At 30.5% G+C, this 24,154-nt stretch overlaps 1 protein-coding gene across 1 annotated transcript; it reads right to left on the minus strand.

Moving 5' to 3' along the window:
* Window positions 1-1,968: 1,968 nt before the first annotated feature.
* Window positions 1,969-18,445, minus strand: LOC112693008 (fatty acid synthase-like). Its single transcript, XM_025567871.1, has 32 exons — window positions 18,304-18,445; window positions 17,443-17,595; window positions 16,817-16,987; window positions 16,446-16,646; window positions 16,107-16,345; window positions 15,622-15,855; window positions 15,030-15,239; window positions 14,835-14,969; window positions 14,524-14,754; window positions 13,002-13,421; window positions 11,606-11,907; window positions 10,734-10,878; window positions 10,491-10,601; window positions 10,237-10,345; window positions 9,844-10,107; window positions 9,602-9,769; window positions 9,347-9,507; window positions 8,904-9,050; window positions 8,589-8,831; window positions 7,955-8,145; window positions 7,697-7,897; window positions 6,000-6,258; window positions 5,724-5,903; window positions 5,450-5,642; window positions 5,188-5,380; window positions 5,005-5,123; window positions 4,670-4,926; window positions 4,150-4,429; window positions 3,792-4,078; window positions 2,866-3,096; window positions 2,567-2,776; window positions 1,969-2,208 (listed from the first exon to the last, which is right to left on the minus strand). The coding sequence occupies exons 1-32, from the start codon at window positions 18,443-18,445 to the stop codon at window positions 2,020-2,022; spliced, it is 6,576 nt and encodes a 2,191-aa protein (XP_025423656.1). The 3' UTR covers window positions 1,969-2,019.
* Window positions 18,446-24,154: the final 5,709 nt, after the last annotated feature.

A 24,154-nucleotide genomic window follows, 5' to 3' on the forward strand; every position in this document is an offset into this window, starting at 1 on the left:
ATAGCTACCGAGAACCTGTATTTTATTAACATTCAATACTTTATTATTAAATCTTGAACAAGTTTAGAGAATTCTAGTTAGGGGGGTATGGGGGCGAAGCCCCCGCGGGTCTGTTTTTGAAAGTGATTTAGTGGGTGGGTGTTATTTTTTCATTCAATATGCTACCCCTATTCATTTTTGAGTGTGCGCCACTGTCCACTGCACTGGGTTACCGGTTTATCGAAATAAGAATAGTGGTCGAGGCGAGAGGCACCATGACTGCGTGCATACGTGTCTGTCTTCCTTTTTCTGTTGCAAAAACAACATGGGCGGCTGAGAAGATTTTTCCGATGTGTCTTCGGGACCACGCCTTAGGAACACGGGCTTATTATTATTGTTGTATATACTTTGGCCGACATCCCCCGTTTTTATTGTGTAGTTGTCTGTATGTGTTAAATTATTTTTTAGTTTTGAATTATTATTACTTATGATGACATATCAAAAAAATTTGGATCCGTTTCTGATTACGGTTCCTCACGAAGTAATCGTCACCATTATTATTATTAATATTAATTCTCGGTAAATGTATTTTGATTTTTAATTTATTTTATGTCCGAGTTGCACGCCCGAATGAGCTTTCTCGGCATCAAGATAATATACTAATTTCTTTTATTTCTCTGGTTGTATATTTGTATCTGTTTAGTGGTATCTCCTTACTTCCAATTTATTATGATTAAAGAAAAAAAAAAAAGAAGAAAAAAATCCTATAGGCTCCGGCAAACGCCTCGGATATAGGTTGGCGAACCGATACGGTACATCACATAATGCTCCACTCATCTGGCCACGTTATAAGAGTGCGAGACGTTACAACCGACAGCAAAGTTTTGTTGGTCATGTTAAATCTCAGTCCCACAGTCTTGTTTATCATTATCATAAATGTTCAAAAATAAACAATAACGGTTGACAATGACAACAATAATAATATATTACTTGGAAATAAAACGTAGGTAATATTCATTTTTTTTTTTTTTAATGCAAATTTAGTCATTTATACTGCGCTTCTATACTAGATTTTTTTCAGATTTAAAAAATTAATATTAAATGTGTAGAAGCCTGGGAAAGTTCAAAATCGTGTTGATTTCACCCATGTTGACAGTACTATACGAAATAATATCACAAATATCAGTTTAAAATATTTAGTTATGTTCGGTAATAATATCCAAATACGGGGAAAAGGTTTATACATATGCTACATATGTATATGTATGCACCCTCTTACTTTCATTAAACTATGGTGTTCAGGGACAATTGTCCTCCTTCTTCCCTTTAAACACGGTTTTAATCATGTGCGTATAAATGTAAGCTGTTAAATGATGGTGGACAGATTTTTTTCTTTCGGAATTATTTCCTGCAAAATTTGTGTCATATGAATATATTGAAGAATGGAAGTAGGATTTTCATGAAAACGTTATCTGTATTGTTCATTTATTATTCAAATTATTTTCAGTTGCCGCGGCATTGCATATAATAGTTTTGCAGTATTTGCATTATTGTGTGTTTTATTTGAAGTATTTACGGGAAACTTTAATGAAGTGTATTTGTTAATTAGTTTTGGAGTTAGGTATGGTTCTATTTTTTTTTAAATGTATTTGTAAAATAAACATCCTTTAATACTTGCTGGGTGTTTACTTTGGCATTTAACATATTTCGGCGGTGTTCTTTAGTTTTTTAACATTTACTGTAATGTTATTCATAAAAAAAAGTGTGCAATTGCATTTTTCTTACAAAATTATAGTTGGTCAAATTTCTAAAGTGTGCATATAATTTAAATAATAATATGTAAAATAATAATTTTATAAAATGAAAAAATTAACCATGTAAATAAATTTACATCTAAAAGTCAACGCTAAGTTTAAAACACCTTTAGACTTGAAATTATGAGAACATTTATTTTGAAAGTATATAAATAAATAATTATAAATAGTATGCTTATTTTATAAAATTTTTAATAAAATAATTATAATTTGTCATTAAAAAATATTAACACGCCAATGGAATTTCGATGCTGAAATAGTGCTGATTGTATTTGTCGTTTAATGATTTTACCGAGGTGTGTGGATAATCGAAAGCTACTTTTTCGTTAATCGTTCTTATCACTTCCTGGTTCTTCAATATATTTTGACTATTTACTTCATCAGTAATATGAATAATGGGTTTATTGATACAAAACTGAAAATAAAAATGTCAATAAAACAACAAAATTAACAATGAAATTAATAGTTTAAAATATAAATGCATTAAAATCATATAATCTTCGTTATGATATCGAAACAAGTGATACTTGATCAAAGATCCACATCATAAACTTCCCGACTAGCGACTGTTTAATGTATCAAAACAAATTTGATAAGAAGATCATTGATAAACCACTCTAATTTTTCTTTCACTCAATCTTCTAAACGAATTATATGCGAATTTATATTATAAATTTATTATATTATATTATATACGAATTATATATATAATTATATTAATTATAACATGTATACGTTCCCCTCCCTGCCAAGATTATATTAGTAAAACTTACTTCTTTTAATAATTCTGCATTATCTTCGGATAGTTGACTGGAAACAAACACTTGTGGTATCAACAACAGCTTGTTGTGTAGTGGTTTGAGTGTTATTAACGTATTGAGTTGCGTCCGGATCGTATTCAGGGCTTTACACGCACCGTCGTCCGATTGCAGTAATGTCAGATGGCTGTCCCAGTCGCTTTGAGTCCGACATTTTTTGGTCACCTGCAAAAGATCAAAATCATAGGAAAAATAAACGATCTGCTTTTGATCGCATTAGTTTCCTCGCAGTCGTATTGTACAAATAGACATACCTCGTCATTGATAGACAGGTATTTGGACAGCAGTGTGGCGTTCAGGTTGTTGTTAACAATGAAGTGTTCATTCGTCCATTTTATGAGAGTGCTCGGCACACCGTTTAGCAGTGACAATGAAACCAAAATTCCTTGTGATTCCAACAGTTGAGCCATGACCAGTGCTACAGAACCACCCCACGATTCCCCGATCAGAGTGACCGCATGGTGTTCAGTTATTTGTCTGAGTTTCTAATCATAAAACACGCTAAGTCAGTATGGGTCCACCGTTCGAGGAACAACTAAATTACGAATATATTAGCGACATCGATTAAGATAAAAGTGGATAAGATTTTTGGATAATTTTCTTAATACAAAGGCCAACTACCGCCCAAGGATTAACGTCAATTAGTCTTAAAACTACTGACCAAAATAATGTATATATCATGAGATTATTAATAACTAAAATTAGTTGTAATATTTTGATTTTTAATGATAATTATTTTCTATAAAACCTATGTACCAGCAAATTCATTTTAGAAAAATACAAAATCTTCAATAATTGAGTATATAATTTTTTTTTGCCACTCTTAATACAGATTTAAGTCAGTTTTTTATATTAATAATGATCTAATAATTGATACATATTTATTTTACAACTTTTTACAATTGGTGGTAGAAGTTTGTACGTAAATAATTGAATCTAAAAAACGAAGTTGATAAAATATATTATATGTTTATAACTACTTGTCCTATTGGTATTTTGAATAGACTTTCGATATTATTTTTATAAACTAGGTAGTCCTATAAAATAACATCACATTATTTTAATAATAAGCGAATTGAAATAAATTGAAAAACAAAAAGAGTTGGTCTGAAGGGCTTATTCATATACTTGGGAGGTACATTTTAAACGTTGATTCAAAATGTTATAAGTGTCATCTTACTTTAACTAAAACTTCAGCAACACTTTCAATGGATTCGAACTTTGCAGGGTACCTGGCTTCAAACGTCGGGTAACCCAAATTATCGTAGAGATTTTTCATAGAGTTGGGCTGGAATCCTGGCAATACAAAAACGGGATAGGCTCCTTTTGCATCAGCGTACAATACACTCTTCGTAGCAATTTCCACGAAATCGGGATTGCTTATTATGTACTTGGAGTTACATAATAACTCATCGATGGTGCTCGGCAAAAACACGTCACTCTGATGGTCTTGTAAAATGTTCAGTTCTAAAATATAACAAAAAAAATCTTATAAGAAACCTATATCGAGTAGGTGATGTACATGTCGCTTTTCATACTTTTTGTCTGGATAGCAAACTTGGAACAAACTACCACTGCGTTGGTCAAAGTCTCAGATTTTATTATCAAATTGTCCAGAATGGGTAAGATTTTTGCCACCATGGGCTTATCATTCATATGTCCCCAAGAAAGACACATCGAGTTCACACCGATGGACTTTAAGTTTTCACATGATTTCGCTCCCCCGCAGAATAAACACATGAATAAAGGTTTTTGTTTATTTTGCTCGACGACTTGTTTCACCGCATATTGCATATTTTCGATTGATTTTTCTTCGACCTTTGAAACGATTAATTTATACGTTTTTTATTACGTTCCAGACAGAAAATATGTTGAATTTAAAATTAACAGTTTAATCATTCGATGATGAATAACATTTTAATGTTTAAAGTTTGAACTCATAATATTGAACTTTTATTAAAATTAGTTCACATGAATATTAGACAGGGATACACCAGATAATGATATGTTATGGGGTATTTTAGCGCAAGATAAGTAACAGAAAAGTCATCGACTTACAGCGCTCACGAAGAATACTGCTGCCAGTGGATAAGTCGTGATTGCATTTTTTAATAGATTGCAAGTCGACTCTTCGGTATTTAATAAGGATCGCAATACCAATTGTACAGTGATACCCTTATAACGGCTCATTATCATGTTGAACTTGCGGGAAACTATCGGTGTGAGTGAATATTTTTCTAGAGCCACGACTAATTTCAAGGCACTTCTTTGCGCCAACCATTCTACTAGATACAGCCAATCATCTGAACCATTTCCTAAAAAAAAAAAAAACAAAATATATGAGTAATCCATAGAAATTTGATTTCTTGAAAATCGTTTTTTGATAATTTTACCAATCACGAAGTACACTTGATCTGAATAGCACTGGAACTGTTGCGTCACATCTCCGACATGATTATCTTTTGTCGTGGATATTACTACTCGTTTAAATTCGTTTTGCCGTGTTAATTTTCTATAAATCCAATTGTCGAGTAAGCAAAATTAAAAAATTAACCATTTAAACGGTATTTGTTTACTCAAGTGTCTCCAGTGCTTGAATTCCCGAACACGCACCTTCCAGGACACAGCGATCAAACGACTTGATTGTACCATTCTGTAATCCGTTTTCGATCAACTTTTGAATCCTTCTTTTCGTTTCTTCGGTCTCCTCGATTATCCTCTCCATACTAATGGCGTAGAACGATATGTTTCGTAAGAATTTCCACAGACCTTTATTGACACCGGAAGAAAATAATTAATCTACACGTTTTTCTTGAACGTTAATTGTATTGTACGTACCCATTTTATATTCCTTTTTCATGTCGCTTTTGGTCAACTGGAAAAATTTCCCATGGTCTGCGATCACCCGTACGGTGGCGTGAAAGTCTTCTCCATCCAGACAGTTTATTATTACATTCATCTTGTTGTTGGCCATTAAAAATTTGATTTCGAAATTTTCTTTATCATAAATTATCACGTTAGAATGTGGTAACTGTAATTCATATATGTTACATTTTAATTAAAATTATGTTGTTCACCCCTATAACTGATTCTCGTCAATATAATAATATACCGAAGGAAATCGTTCTTTTAACAATTCCATTTGTTTGGAATCGGAAACGGTTACGAACACTTGACATTTTTTCTCTAAACAAATGTCAATAGCAGCTCGACCTACAGCAGTTAGACCGGAATGCACCAACACGGAATTTTCTTCAGTTAGTTTACTAATTTCAATCAATATGTAATACGCCTGTAGTAGAATAAGTAACATACATATTTATAAAAGTCAACTTTGAAAAGTTATGCTATTGTTTTTTTGACCACATAACATGTGTAATGTAATTACCATTGAATATGGTACTGGAACGGTAGACGCTTCTTCGAGGGACATGTTTTTAGGAACTGTCCACATCAAAATAGGATCTGCTGTTATTTCAGTGATTGTCGGCACAAATGGTGCAACACCCATGATCATTGAGTCGTTAGACGATAAACCTGAGTATTCTATGGGTCCTAACTTATCGTATTGTACATTGTTGTTTTTCGTCTTAACACTCGTATCTTGGGGATTGAGACCAATAAATTTTACAGATACGTTTTGCAATCTATAAACCGAAAACAAATTATATTTTGTAATTATCAATAATTTGAATAAAATATCCAATTTGTAATGTAAATATATGTATATTTATGTAAAAATGAGTGGGTTTCACTTTAACGAAGACAAGTTTTAGAGTCATTAAATATAATTTGTTATGTTAATCGTAATTTTAACAGGTTATCTATAAACTGGCATAAACTTTTACATTTTAAAAAAAACAGACAACCTTTAATAACCAAGTTTAAAAAAACCTATTAGCCTTTTTAATCCGAACTACAGCTATAATTTTATACATACAGTATGTATGTACATATATATATATATACACACAACAGGTTTATATAGGTTGTTTATTATCAAAATATGTAAGAATTTACGTAAAAAATGACGTAGTATTTAAATAAAAATATATAAAGTTATATAAGAATAAGGTTAGCTAAAATAATTGAATAAATATGAGTTAGATCTACGCTTGAATAGTAAACAAGTGAATTAAACAAATTTATGATAAAAACCAACTAACAAACATAGTGTATTAGAATGGCCCATGTTCAGCAGCTCCAAAAAAATTCTTGGAAACCCAAGCACTTGGATAAAAAAAATTCGGGAAATATTTTCACTTTTTTCATGAATATAGGTTTATCAAAGTTAATTTAAGATTAGTTATTTAATCCAGTAGTTCCCAATTAGTATGAAGCCACAGACCTCTAGCTATATTTTAAATTGGTCCGGGGATCCCTTTTTTATAAATACTTACTTTTTAATTTTGTTTAATTTTGAAAGTGAAAACAAAATGTACGATTTATTTTAATTTGACAAACTTTTTTGTAAAATTGTTAAAAATATATATTTATAAATAATAATTTCACTAAAATAAAATGAAAAAATCATTATACTACTATCACAACTAACTAACAACTAACTACTACACGACCGTGGACCCCCTAAAACCAACACGTGGACCTCTGGATATCCGTAGACCACCAATTGGGATATCTTTGAGTCTCTTGGTATCTAATCAATAACCCTCAAATGTGCAAAATGATCTATCCACATACAGTGACCTAGTGATGGTTGTACACCTAATGCAATTGCACCAATCCTAGAAATGTACGGTAGAGGTGGGTACCTCTGAGTCGTAGACTCGTGTCCCAAAACTAAGAACCAACAACGTGCTATTTTGATCATAGTATATCTAAAAAAAATAACTACCGAAAGTATTTATAATTATATTAGCTATATGAAAAAACTGTTGGTCAATATTACACAGTGCACAGCAATACAGTATAAGGAGAGCGCATTATTCTTGTAAAATTTGGTGAGTAAGGTACTTTTTTATTATTTCGCCAAAGTCTGAGATTATTATTAGGTATATTAAAATTACCCTAAATATATAATTTTCATTCACAGCATAATGTGATATATTAATTTGATAAACTTACGATGTATTTGACAAGTTAGCAAGAAGCGTTTTTTTCATCGTCGTTTTTGTAGTAATAGAATTTATTAACTCAATTTCTTGGTAAGTAAACCACTCACCATTTTCGTAAACGTTCACTAATAAATCTTTAGCTATTTGTTTTGAATAAAATGAATTTTTTATATTAAATTCAGGAGCAGAGTTTTCCAAGATAAAGAAAAACCTAGAAAACAGCGAGTTATGAGTTCATTTGCATTTACGATTTATAATATCATCTTACCGAGTATTTTGTACTTTGTCCATTTTTTTGACTAATGATAATATGCCTTCTGAGGGTAGAATTTTACAAACTATGTATATTTTTTCATTTAGAGATTTTAAACTGGTCAATATATTTTGGAATTGATCCGAACAGTTAATATTATCTGTAGTCAATCTGTGCACAATACCGTCACTATCCACTTTCATAATCTATAATAATTATCCCAGTAATTTTTAACCGTAAAATAATTTATAATTATAAGTAACTACAGTATAATTTAAATATTCAAATTAATTTTTATTCATTTCAATAATTATAGTGCAATATAAGTATAAGAATTTGAAAAGTTAAATAATTATTATTAAACTTTTAAAATTTTTATGCGTGTAATATGTTAAGTACAATTGTAATAATTATTATTTTATTATTGAATTATCATTTTGTAATAAGTATTTTGGTCTCTTCTACATAACATTTCACGTATAATAGAATAGAAAATTATAAATAATTTGTATGAGTATATTATACGTATCGTTAAAAAAATAGTACAATGGTATGATTTGGGTTATTTTTTAAACAAATTATCATTTTTTTAAGACAAACTTTTATGTATATTCATAATGTTATTTTAATTTTATAAATGATGAATTACCTTTTTTATTAAAGATAAGTGATTTTTCCCAAATTTCTGTTGTATGACTACTATATAATCATCGCTATCAGACATAGGCACGTTTGAAGCCACAATCATGTAAACATGACTTAAATTTGACATTAATGATACTGCATGCGATAATTGTTCATTTCGAGCTAAAACGATGTATTTTAAATTATCTGGGTAATTGCTTTGGTATTTTGAGTTCACGTCAAATTTTATCAACTCTAAAAATGAATCCTAAAACATACATTTAAATATTAACGACTGCATGTAAGAATACGCATTGGTTTTTGATGCGAACTATCGTACTTTAGTTTTTAAAATATGTTGAGTAAAAGTTTCCATCGTTTGGTCTTCACTATCATATACAGGACAAACACAAATATTTTCTGTGTGATCATTTTTCCTGAACTCTAATATTATTTCAATACATTTGTCCACGAAATCTATCGGTTTCTATACAATAATGACCACAGTATATTAAAAACCATAATTATTAATGTTTTACAAGTAATAAGTAGAACTAAGATGCCTACGCCATGGCGCGCCATACAAAATTACAAACAATTACCTATTTATGTTGATAATTATCTTAAAAAATAAAGAAATAAAAAAAAATTCTAAATTTAAATCAGACAATGTTAGTTAAATAAACTATTGATTTAAATAATCGCATATAAGATGTTCCAAAATAAGGTAAAAAGTCAACATCCGGAACCTAAAAATTTAGTTGTATTACTGATGAAACTCACGTTATAACTTGTATTTGTTAAGTTAACCAAACTCTGTTGGGTCAGTTGGTATGTAGTTTTTACCAATGGATCCAGCGGCAATACTTCGAAACGGGGTAGGGAAATTTTAACGCCATCACACGTTACCATATTGGTGAATATGTTGTACTGCGCAAGCAGTTCTGTACGCAGATAAAATAATCGGCATAATAAATAAATCGTGTAAAGTTGCTCATGCGGGAAAGATGTATAACCAATCACTATGGAGTTTCTCACCTTTAGATCCGCAATCTTCCACTGCAGTCGGATCAATGCATATTTCTTGAATGGAAACTGGCACCAAAAGTTCGCCATGTTTTTCTATATGGTGCATGGTCGGTACCTGCATCAACGCGTCTAGGTAATGTATCCAGTTGTTATCCCACAACAGGCTCCACTGTATTTCTGTGCAAGAAAGAAAAGGTAAACGATAATAACATTAATATGATAATATAGACGCGCGAAGAAAAAAAACGTACTGTTTTTGAAAATATCAACTCGTTTAACCGTTTTGAAAACGTTACCGACACAATACCCGAACTGTTCGAGACTCGAATAGACTTCGTCGTGGTTAAGCGATACTAGGTCCTCACAGCTATTTTCTTTGTGTACGGTGGTGATAGTATTTTTGAATTTTAAATCATCAAATACGAAAATGTTTCCCGACAATACGATTTTATTGTTCAAACATAACTCAAAACGCCCGGTTCCGGCCTGAATCGTCGAACACAATTCCTTGGATTCTAAATTTAACATATTTTGTAAAAAAAAAAAAAAAATCCGCACGCATTAGTAAATTTAATGATTATGGTAATTTTCAAAAAATTATACTGTAGTAAGTAAGTCGAACAATATAAAACAAAAGTACGTACGGTTCTCGTTTATGATAACGTGCTGATAATAATGAATATCTTGAAACACAACAGGTAAATTCATTTCGGTTTCATTGCGTAGTTGAACGAATGATTCCCATACAAAAAACTAAAAAAAATTATCGATAAGCTATAATATGTCGAAATAATCATTATAATTTATTTAATAAATAAATAGCTTAGATGGTTTGAAAAACGAATAAAATTGTTTGCACTTCTAATAAAGATACAATTATATATGTCATTTTTCTTACCAAAAGCGCTGAAAATGGAACAATGTGGTGACCGAATACTTCATATTCTTCAATTGAATTATTTGTAGCCGGTGAGAGTGAGATAATACTTTCTCCCTTGTTTTTTTTTATCTGTAATTATTTGTTTTTAAATACTGTAATTAGTGTACATTTTTCAACTTTTAATATTTTAAGAAATTTATTTTCATTTGAAAGTAATTAATTTTTACATGTTTAGAGTAAATTATTTCTACAGTCACATACCAGTGTTTCTAATTTAAGAGTGGGCCAATCTTCTTCATGGTTCCATGAACATAATGTATGTAATGGTGGAGTACCAGCAGAAACTGGATAACTAACCGGATTGTACAGCATTTCAATATTCGGATTCAACCCATTGCAGTACATTCTAATAAAGGTAATATTGAATGCTTATCAAATTATTAAATCACCAAAAATGATCATACTATATGTTGTTTTATGTCTGAATATATTTTTTTTATTAAAATATATTAGATGTATTTACCATATTATTAATTCATATAAATATACTAAAATATAGTTGGTTAGTCGTTCACCACACATATGCGATGTACTAGATAAATAGAAAAATATCAGCTTGAAGAATATTTTAAAATGTCACATACTCAATAACACACATTTTATCGGGTATGTGGGATTTTAAAAAAAATTTCATGAAATTCAGATACGTATCTATCATAGAATAAAATGGGGTAACACTCCAGGACCTCAGAATACAAGGAACCTTGAAATGCTTGGACGATTTTGAGACATACTTTCTTAAAATAATTTAAAATTTTGACGTGTTTAAAAGCACCCAATTCATGCATGATAACTCCAGTTACAAAAATTAAGGGAGAATAATAATGCGCTCAATATGAAGCATGTTTTTTTATAGTATTAAACTGCAATTTATTTTTACTTTCTATATTTAATAATTATTTTCGCTTATCGTTTCATAATAAATGTTCGACATTTGAAAGAACAATATGACAGGTGCATTTTGAATTTTCATAGTTTTCCTATGAAAGGGACCCTCTCCTGTCTAGTTACACCTATTGGTAAGATGAAATCGGTTGAATAATAATTAAATCGTGAGAATTGTTTCCACTCACTTTCCGATAGCCATCAATAAGTATCTCACGGAATCTCCGTACACGCGTTGAGTCAGCGAAATGTTCACCATGTCACGTAATGATTTTTTGAGTATAGCCTGTAGAAGACCGTGCGGAGCGATTTCAATAACTACCGCGTTTTTTGGTATGTGAAGACACGTTTCCTCGAACAACACCGGACTCAGTAGGTTATTGGTGTGGTATTCGGCGGAACAGTAACGAGCCAAATGCGAATCCCATTGCGATTCCGGTATGGACGTGCTCAGCCACCGTGATGATCTCCGTTTCGGGTCCGGCAGGATCTGAAAAGCATTATAATGCGGTTGTAGGGAACACACGCATTAAAACGCAAAACCTAAACGTTGGCCCCTCTTCGCTCGCAGACCCGTCCGTGTTTCTTTTTCCTCTCACATCGTTAACCTTCCTTTTACACACAACCCTTTAAACGTTCCCCCCCCACCGCAGAGCAGATTCCGTATTTAACCAACCCCCATCTACCCTCATAAAGCTTATCGGTTTTTGATAACGTAAGCCGCACACCGTTGCTTTTGGGTAGAGGCGGAACTAGGAATTTTCACAGAGAAAATGTTAAAATTACGTCTTATCATATACTAAAAATCAAATACCTTTCCCTACAGTTTTTTCTCAATAATTAGCGTACAATCGTACTCATCGGGTAAATGGTTATTTTGTAATGTCCATTGTTTAAAATGCAGAACGCGGACACTTAGTACGGTCTGGTAAAAAGGTACATTGCAGAACGCGAACACTTTGTACGGTCGGGTAAATAGGTACTTTGCATAACGCGGACACTTTGTACTATTATATACATAAAGTATATATTATAAATATAAATTTTATACCTAAGTAGTAACTAATAATTATGTATAGTGTTAATTATTAAAATAGAAAAATAAAAATAAAATTGTTATAAAATATTGATTGTATGATAATAATAATAATAATAATAATCTAAATAAACAAATAATCAATAATATAATTTTATCATCAAACTACATGTAAAAATGTGTAAATAATTGTTATATATATATATAATTATTAGTTACTACTTAGGTATAAAACTTATATTTATAATATATACTTTATGTATATAATAGTATAAAGTGTCCGCGTTTCGCACTTATAATGTCTGACCGTACAAAGGGACCTAGAACCTACTCATCGAGCTTTAAACGCAATTAACAAAGTTAATAATATTAAAAATATCAAACTAGCGGTTAGCAATGGATCGTATATGGATCCTCCGTCTTCCCTCCACACCTGGTTCCGACATGGCTTTCGTGTGTTTCGCTTTGTGGCTGAACCCTGTGGGACAAACGGACGCGGACGGGCGTGAACGGACCAAACTGTAGGACTGGAAGACGAACGCTGGTACCTTTCTCAAAAGTCGGAGCAGAGTCGGCGCCGCCGGCTGTATGTATCGGCTGTGGAACGAGATATTGCCAGCGCTCACGGCCTTCGCGAAAACGCCCTCGGACTTGAGCCGGTCGACGAACTCCATGACGCTGGCTGTAGGCCCGGACACCGTGCAGTTGTTCGCCGAGTTGTGGCACGCGACGTCCACGTCGTGCGGCAGCCGGTCCCTGACGGACGAGTAACCCAATCCAATTGCGGCCATCATGCCGTCTGGCAGCTCCGTCTCCACGGCCGCCCGGCCCCGCATGTAGGCCGTCATTATCGTTTCTTCGGCGGTCATACAGCCGTCTGCGTATGCGCAACCCAGCTCACCGGTCGAATGTCCGATTATGCCGTCTGGCTCGATGTCCAGCGCCCTCAGAATGTCCACCAGACCAATCTGCGTGTGCAAACCACGCGAACGATTAATAAGTATCAGCAATCGGCAACGGTTCCTCAGCCTTTTCCTCCGCACCGCCTCCCCCCACCCCATCGCTCACTACAATTCCGACTGCTGTTGTTCTTAGCGAGTCCTTCCCCCTCCGTACGGGGGTGGTACCGTGCTGGTACAGCCGCTCGAACGGGGTGAACAACGACGATGAACGTTATGGGACGAGCTGGGCGGATTGTCCGGAGGAAGCACTGGGGCCCCGTTGAAAGACAAACATACTGCTACTAGGTACTAGTGAGACGGGCGATTATTGAAAGTGAATTGATCTTTCGATTCGATTTTAATCGGAATGAAAATATCGACCCAAAAAAAAATAAAAAATAGGTGGCAAAAAATCGATTCACTTTATAAGTGGATTTTTTTTTTGTTTTTTTATTAATAGATTTTCGTTTTTTCAAATTTTCCGGTGATCTAGATGAAAAATAGATGAAAATATGAAACATGTAGTAACTTTTAGTGATGAGCGACTCTTGAAAGCTCTTGGTGCATAAAACATCATTAAAATATAACATACGTTTAAAATAATTTTTAAATTTTTTTAAAACATTTCAGAGAGGGGTTTGTAGCCCACTAGGCACCAGCCCACCCTATATACACCACTATTACGTATAATAAACGTTTTTTGTAGAAATAAATAATGTAGTTGTACGCGGTACGTATCGTACACATTTCGAATGGCATCAAAAAATAACAAATGATTTTTTAAATGTGCAGTGGTACAAGTTTATTTAATAATTTTTGTTTTCTTATGCCTTTGAGTAATAAAATGTTAAAAATATTTCTATTATTAATGGTTCGAGTGTAACCTTTTATTGAAAGTATTTTATTAACAGCGTTCGAATTCATCGGTTTTCATTAATGACCACCCCTAAACAATATATTTCATAGACGTTATAATATTAGCTATGTAATTTACTTAATAGTAAAGATATTGGAAAATAGTTAAAATTTAAGTACTCAAATCATGTCCAACGTAAACATTTATCGAAGTAGATTACGATTGAAAACTTTAGCAGGGTTTTTTATGATGACTTCATCCTCTTATACAAACCTGAATTGCAGTTATTCCAACAAACGATCTGACTATGTTATCGAATAGTGTCGAATCGAGACTCGTTATAATGTTAATTATATCGATCCCTAACGGTTTTAAAACCACGTCACACTTTTCGATCGCTTTAGCGAAAATTGGAATCTTCAATAGTTGGGTGCCCATACCAAGCCATTGTGATCCCATACCAGAAAACACAAACCAAACTGGAGGTTTTTCATTCGTGATGGACTGCAATAAACGTATCGTCATATTATTATTATTATTCTTCGTTTTGAGCTCACAGTACACGTAAAATGATCTTGACTTACATGCACGTCTTTTTCTCTCCATGGACCCGGCGTTGGAATAATTAAGAAACTTCGAGAGAAATGAGCACTTATGTTTTTGAAAAATGCTTTATGCAGTAACGACGCATATTCTTCGTCGACGTTATATTGTTCGATCTATAACGAAAAACGTTCGATAATATCCTGGCGATCAACGAATATTATATTGAATTTTACCGTTCTCATTGTTTTCCTGACCCCAGTATCACTACGACCGGAAACTAAAATTAACCTCGGTAGTCCATCATCAAACATTTCATCTTTCGCATAAATTTTCTTCTTCAATTTGTTATACTTTTTTAAGACAATATGACCATAATTTCCAGTCCTACCAAAAATATTCAACCCTATGATATCGCCATTTAATGGAGTCTTTTCCGTAACAACCTACAATAATAAATAACATTAGGTAACAAATTATTAATAAATATAGTTTAATCTAATATAAACAACATTTGATCTGTTACAAGAATTATTTTGGTCACTAGTGTTTGGAGCTTATTAATTTTCAGTAAGAAGTCGATTATTAGTGAAAACCTTCCAACACAAATTATTTTAAACTGTCAGCACTATCGCCTATAGTAGTTTGAAAATAGACTTTGTATATGAATTATAATATAGATATACGTATAAATTATAATTATAAAATATGTGGGGAAACATTTTTGTATAAACAACATTAATAATTATATTACATTGTATAAAACATTACTTTTTATATTTATGCTACTCGAAGAATTATTTTTTTGTGAAAAATTTAATGAATTACCTGTAATTTTCCGGATGTAATTGCATCTGATTTACTATTTGGTGTAGTATAATTTATATTAGGCGGAATGTAACCACTGTCCATAGTGATAATAGCTTTGATCATCGAAACAAGACCACTAGAAGTATCAGTATGGCCTATATTACTTTTGATTGAGCCAATCTTCAAGGGTTCCTTTCGGCTCGTCGACCAAAACACTTCTTTTAATATATCTAATTCCATTGCGTCTACATCCTAAAGAATATATATATATATATATAATATTATTATATACATAGTTCATATTGTATAAAATCAATCAATTTCATCCACAATAAACCGGTTTGTTTCAATTGCTGTTTATTTGTTTTTTATTATTTGTTTTCAAGAGCTATCTAACTAACGTTTCACGATTTGACGCATTTCAAGTATTTATACAGTGTCAATAGTTAATGATTTTTTTTAAAATGATTGTGAATAAACAAGATTCTATGCCAATAATGTACCTTAACCGCACATCCGTCAGCTTCGATGTACGTAACGTCAGCAGGGTCTACACCAGCTTCTTTGTACGCTTCCATTATTAATTGTTTACAACGATCAGTCGAATAATTGGTAAACACTCCTTTCAGATCTCCAAACTGTTCCATTTTCGCGCCCAATATAGTACCGTACGACCGTTTCGCATCCAACGAATTCTGCAGTATAATTGCCACACACGCTTCAGATCTATTGAAGCCGTCGGCTGCGAAACACAGTTATTCGTTATTGAATCACGCCGCAATCGGATTGTGCTCCCACGGCACAAATCATAATTTGAAAATGATAAAATATACGCAACATACCGTCATCGCTAAATACTCGATTTTCTATTCCGTCGTTCAGGAGGCCCAAACCTTTTAGCTGCAGAGATAAAATAGGGTGTTTGACTAAATTACAACTACCAACTATTGCGGTTTTGATGTGACCTTTTTCAATCATGTGCTTAGCCATTACGATAGCGTCTACTCCACCGGTGATCGACGAAAACATCGTAAAACTAGGTCCTGTATAGAAAATCTCGTTTTAACGATAATCTCCGATCGAATAATATTACGTTATTCACAACATAATAAATAATACCCCGAATGTACTGTTTTTTATAGTTCATCGGACTATCATGATTGTTATTAATTATCGCGTTTATCCGTAATGATGGACTATTATATTTGCTTACCATTCAAGTTTAATACGTATGAAAGTCTATTAGCCTGCATGGCCTTGTTGTGGCCAAGTACGCCGAAACCCAACTTTGAGTTATCGAACATCGCAATCGTATCGGTTTCGCTTACCGAAGAACATATGAATACTGCTGTGTTCGTGTCATATAAGTCTCCAGGATTCATTCCTTGAAAAAACATAGTTATGCAATCATATTTGTAAAATTGTATGTATAATGATAAATAATAATAGACAGATAATGATATAGACGTATGGTGTCCATGCGTTTTTTCGGATTATTGTAAAATGTTTGAGAACAAATTTTACAATAAGAATTCAAATAATTTAACTCGATGCGTCCAATACGTGACATATTGAATGGAATAAAACAATAAGACATGGATATTAACTAATTTGAAACGAACAACTTGTAAGAATTCTATATTTTTAATGACTTTTAAATTAAATTACATCAGCTGAATTTCTATGTTATTGTATTTAACTCGCTGTAAATAGGTATGCGCATTAAACGCGATATAACGTTACGCATCGAATCGTACAAGTATAATACATTAAGATAAATAATAATATAAGAATACGTATGTGCATGGATTCATCATGTTACATAATACATGCACTTACCCGCATCAATAATAGCTTCCACAGATCTCTCCAAGTTTAACTTGATTACATCTTCGGTACTTTCGCATAGCTTTCCATGTATGTTAAAAAAAACATTGTCGAATCGATTGGTGTTCTTAACCTTTCCAACGCCAGACGATATTCCATGCTCGTCTAAACATAATACAACATTTTATTGATAAACACAACCATTATTGATAAGTCTTGATCTAAATTTATGAATTGCAAAACTTTGTTATTAACAATTATAATGATCTGTAATAAATTTAGCTCATTTTTTATAATATTTGTTTTTTGTTTCCATTAAAACATTACGTCAAAGCAATTCCAAATATATGTATAATGAAAATATATATTAATATTACTTACAGTTAATTAAATTAACAATCAAGCAGGATTTATAAAATGTTTGATGAAATGGACAACAGGAATTAAGAGAGAGTTAAGGAGATATGTGTCGGGAATGAGATAATCCAGGAAATAAAAAAATAAAAAGGAGTTGTCTGTTAAAGAGAAGAGAAAGACATTTTAAAACTAAATTACTTAAATTGAAAATTGATTATTTGTGGGGTAGAGTACATAGTAGAAAAGAATTAAAAGAAAACATGAAATAATTGTAGGGAAGAAAACTGTGGCATATTAGAAGAGTAATAATTTTTTAAATGTTAATTTTTTTCGATTTGACGAAATAAAACAAAATATCCTATTAATTTTTACAATCTAGATTATGAGTTAGAAAAAGTGTAAAAGATAAAGATGTCTAGAATCTTATTATAAAAGTTTTCACATGTTGTACGAAAAATGTCTTACAAGTCATATGTTATAAATTCAATTTTAATTTTGTATGGTGTTATAACTCACTAATTGGCCATTGTCTTGAATCCAACGTGACTCCATTTTGCTTATTGAAAAGTAGATCTTTTAATTCTTCCACATTGTTACTTTCAGGGAATAATCCGGCTATGCCTGAAATGACCACTTCCACTTTGTTCGTTTCAGCCATTTGAAAGCCCTTGCAAGTATTATAACTAGGTAGACACTCTAAACGTCTTTTAATTTAGTCTTGAAAATATCGTATTAATTTCTTAAATAAATAGCACTAAAAACTCTCATTGATTCAATTGCTATTGATTATCAAACCGTAGGTTCATTGTATATCAACCGTATATTAAGAACATTGCTATTATAATGAGAGAAACATGTCAACTTTTTTTCAATTTTTTTAACTTTATGATAATAGATGATAATTTTATTCATACGCATGATCAGTATTCAATAACAATGTAGCAATTAAAATAATAATCGCTGAGCACATGATTTATTAATCGATGTTTCCGCCATCGAAAAATACCTAGTATAGTTGAGTTTCTCGGTTTCATCATATAAGTAATGTTTTAATAATGTACTATGTGACTGCAATGCTAGAGTTACGTAGGTTAATTTTTGTTTATAAGATATAAAATTGTCTAAGTGTATGCTTAAATTAAAAATAAATATTTAATAATAATTATTAACATCATGTAAGGTTGCAAAAAAATGCATCAATAGAGTAATAAAAACTAGAGTTTTTAAAGTATTATTTTGTGATAATCTATTATCAAAATAATATTATGTATTAAATATAAAAGTTTGGACGAATTTACATGTTAAAAAATAAAATATTATTATTGTCGTACTTTATTTATATTTACAAAATTTACTGAGTTTGAAGATAGATTGAAAAATATCATATCATATATGTATATTATAAATTTCAATTCTTTTTAATATAATAAATGATACAACGTGTTAATATTATATTTTAAATTATAAATTGGGATGGTTCTAGAGAAGACTTTTACTCCTGCAGACTTAAAATTTCCCAAAAATTCAAATCTCAATCTTTAGTTTGTACGCGTACAAACTAAACCCTTTTTTAATACACCACCTCTAATCGGTTTTCTTAAATTTGGAATGTATTGGTTTCTATTTATTTTATTTTATGTCCAATAGTTTGAAGATAAAAATTTTAAAAAAATAAACATGAATTTCAATTTTTAAAAAATTGGTTCTTCCTGATATTTCCGAGTTATTTTAAATTTTAATTTACACTTCATTAAATTCTGTAACATTTGAAAGCAGTTTCTGGAGTATGCGAAGAATTAAAAATTGGTTGAGGAAAACCAGTAGCACCGAACATGTATGGCAAGTGAGGTAAATACCCCAGAACTTTTTTAGTTGATGGGTAGGTGGGTGAATTAATGAGTGCTAGGTATATTATTTTTAGTATTGTATGATAAAAAAAATATTCTATAATATTATATAATTACTAGATAGTAAATATTCGTAATACACATGTATAAGAAAAATACAATGAACCTAAGTTTTATAAATGAAAACGCTACATCATATTAAATTAGTATATGTTTAAGTTTGAAAAAACGGTTTATGTCAAAGTTATTAAAAAAAAAAATAATAATAATAATAATTATAATAAGTTAAAAAAATTAAAAAAGAATTAAAAAAAAAAAGGATAGTTTATTAATTTATTAGTTCATTCTAATCAATGTAGTTTTAAAATAATGAAAAAATGGCAATAGTTCTGAAAAAAAATATAGTTGATCCTCAACTAAATGAATATTTTTCATAATTTGGCAACCAGAAATTTTGGATAATTTTAAAAAAAATATCTAAATACTACTATAATACTTCGTATTTTGATTTTACGTTAATACTTTATTACTCCACAATTAATCATTTTATACTTTTCTAAGAAAATTTTTATGTGAAATTGATTTACATTCAGGTTATTGACTGTAAAAAAAAAAAATTAAAAAAATAGATAAAACATAATTTACATATTCACAGAGGTTAGGTTACCATTGTCAATTATTCAGTGTCATTTAATTTATTATACGATTCATTATAGCAGTCGACAAGTTAGTTGTATTTTTAATCAATTTTGAAATTTATAGACTATTGCTCAAATAATAATAGAATTATTAAAACCTTAAACCATACCGTCCTCCGGTGCTTTATTTTATTTGTAAATACAATACCAAAAGTCTTCTGAGCTGTACAATTGTAATAGTATACAAACAGTTGATGAATTATTATTATTACTGTATGTACCCATTAGAGCTCTGCACTGTTCATTTTTTTAATGACCGGATCAGACTGATTGATTTTGACCAAGACTAGAAGGAGGCGATTAATAAAAATGTCTAGGAATAAGATTGAAATCGGACCTAAATGTTAAAATATGATTATTATTCAGGCTATACCCTATTTGAATATATATTTTGTATGAGTCCCACATTTTTAGAACAGATTTTTAAACTAGGAATTGGGTAAAATTAATTAAATAAGACTATACCGGACTATAACGACAATAAGACACACTATGTTCAAAATATTATGCAATATTATATATTTTATATATTATACATTTTCTTATAAATAAACCACAAATTGTGTATTTTATACATTTGGAAATAATACAAATTTCATATAAGACAACGCACAATTATTACTCCGCTTCATATTTATGGATCTATATTCTATAGTAGGTAAATATTATGTCAACAATAAAATCATACAAAAACGACATGAGCTATTTTGGTATCCCAAAATATTATAATCCTAGTTAAAATAACATATTGTTATGTTTGGTAAACTATTAAATTGTTGCTCAAAATTAAGACCATATTTATCTTATTGATCTGAAGGCGGATAGACAAGACTTGATTGATTTTTTTTTTTTTTAGACAAGAGGACCAGACCAAAATAAATTGAAAAATTTAAAGATTGAAAAAGATTGAACCATGGTCCGATCCGGTTCGATCTAGACTAGAAAAAAAAATATATTTAGGACGCATTCGGGCGATACCTTTTTGTGGACATGCTTACAACATTATAAAAAAGGACTTTTTGGGACACACTCGGGACATCCTTATCTGTATAGAACTCCAATAAAGTTAGTATTTATGTAGTATGTATTCAATATTAAAATTCAACAATCGAAAATATCGATTAAAAATTAAATTATTCAACAGATTTTTTTTTTTTTTTTATGAAATACAAAACCAAACAAATTTCAACTTGACCAACTAAATATATATTTAAGTCATCAGTCTTAGTCAGTAATAGTAATAAAATGTGAAGGAAATTTTTATTAGTTATGATAATTATTTAAGTAGTAATTTACATGGTTTTAGGTCACTTTGTACGGTCTATTGTTTAAAATGCGAAACGCGGACACTTTGTACGGTAGGGTAAAAATAAAAATTTCAGAACTCGGACACTTTGTACTATTATATACATATTATGTACATTCATACATATAATATATATACATTGGTAATGTAGACTGCAGTATAGGTAAAACCACGTAAAACTTTATTATATTATAATAAATCAAGTTTTTAATGCAGTCCATATTCAAGGTTGTTCTTTTCATTTATGCTAGTCTGTATGACGACAAGTTCAACAACTTGGTCTCGCAAAATTAAATGAAGAAAACGAACTGATTTCAGTGAAGGGTGGAATAGTTGATTCAACAAATTTGTTGGAACAACTAATCCGAGTTTTTGGACAGTTTTACGGGCAATCTAGTTGGATGAATGTGAAAATAGACTGAATAAGAAACATATATCCAAGGCTAAAGATAGCAAATTATTTGACTTATGTAACCAGCATCAACAAAAAAAAAATATCTAATTACGAATTTTTAAATTATATTTATTTTACATGTTGTTTTTAGTTTTATTTTTAGACTTTTAATTTTTAATTTATATAACAGAAATCTTTGCAATTTTATTTTCTATTATAATATATAACATACCTACTATAAAATAAAATATAAAATTTTACTGTTCATTATATGTATAATACATGCTATGACTAGGTCTAAATGTTAACACCGCAAATACCATATCGTAGTATATTTTACGGATCATACTAGTTTCAAAATTTTACCTATACTGTAGTCCACACTACCAATGTATATATAATATATATTATACGTATATAATATGTATAAATGTACATAATATGTATATAATAGTACAAAGTGTCCGCGTTCTGAAATTTTTATTTTTACCCTACCGTACAAAGTGTCCGCGTTTCGCATTTTAAACAATAGACCGTACAAAGTGACCGTTTACCTTATTTACATATTGTATATTATTAAGATGTATTATATTACGTTGGAATTTATGTATGCACATTTATTGAACTTTTATAAGTGAACAAGGTATTTAAAAACTTTTCTCTGAATTGTATTATACACAGTTATTTATTATTATTATACAGTAGTATCATACACATCAATTTTTGAGTGTTAAAATTCAAATGTATAAGTAAAAAACAAATTAATTATTCAACAATGTTTATGCATATATTAAGTTCTTAAAAATGACTTTTATTATTTTTCAGTCATTCGTTTATACGTCATCAGTGGTGTTATGGAATAATTATCTAGTAACTGACTAGGTTTACTATAGTAATATACCAAAATTTAATTATTCTCTAATTGTTCTATAAAAAAAAATGTTCAATAGACCGTGTGACGTATAATGCGATGAGAACGTTATGGGCTCCCATATGTCACTTATATATATATATTATATTATATTATATCATGTATAACACATTTATCATAAATAACATGATTATGAATATGAATATGATTTAATATAATATGATATAATCATCGGTATACTTAACATTGGTCATGGTCCAATTAATATTGTAGATTTATAGTTTTCAAATAAATTATTGACGATTATTTGATTTATTATTTTTGTCTACGTTAATGAGAATGTTTAACAGTTATTACTATAATATTTAAATTAAAACGACAGAAATTTAAATGTTGACCTAACCAAAAACGATTTGGAAGGGGATCTTAATGCTTATGAAATTGAAAAGAAAAATATTACTTTTTGCACAATGCCGAACATTTAGCTTTAATTACACACTTAAATTAATAGTCCGTATCATTACGGTTCTATTGAACTTCGAGAAACTGTTGCAAATCAGCTACCTACATTAAATTTACATAGTGTTATTCAGTGGTATATTTTGAGCATAATATCAGGGGTTGCAAAAAATTACCCCAGGTACACAATGTGAAACGTCGTAAAAACAACCATTTCAATGAAAACATGCTATTTCATTTTAACAACAAAAAATATAAATTCATAAATGTAATTATTCTTACATATAGATATATATTATTCAAATTTATAGATTTTAAGTTTTAAATAGCTTCAAAACTTTCAAAATTTTACATTACGGTATTTAATTTAACTCACTTAATCTTTTATCCATACTGAAAAATATACAAACTATAACTGTCTTATTTAGTTGATAATAAGCCACAAATATGGGCATTTTAACGACTGCAAATCAATAACCCCATCTTTTACTTAGAGGTTCCAAATGCGACCCCTTGCAATTTCTCAATATCGCTACCGAAGTAATTATCATTAATACTCGGTAATTACACTCTACCGTGTAACCATCATTATTTATTACAGTAATTTTGCTTATTTATTACTATAAGAGTTAGTTATCCTTAGACTACATTAAATCGAATTATTTTAATTTTTACTAATGAACTGTTCAAGTATAAGTGATATCACTAATTATTTATGTCTAATCTGTTCACTGAAATATAAAACATATATACTTATAATATGTTATTTGTACGATGTCCTATGAATTAATA

This window comes from Sipha flava, unplaced genomic scaffold (genome assembly GCF_003268045.1).
Source record: "Sipha flava isolate LNK unplaced genomic scaffold, YSA_version1 80_pilon_pilon, whole genome shotgun sequence".
Lineage (NCBI taxonomy): Eukaryota > Metazoa > Arthropoda > Insecta > Hemiptera > Aphididae > Sipha > Sipha flava.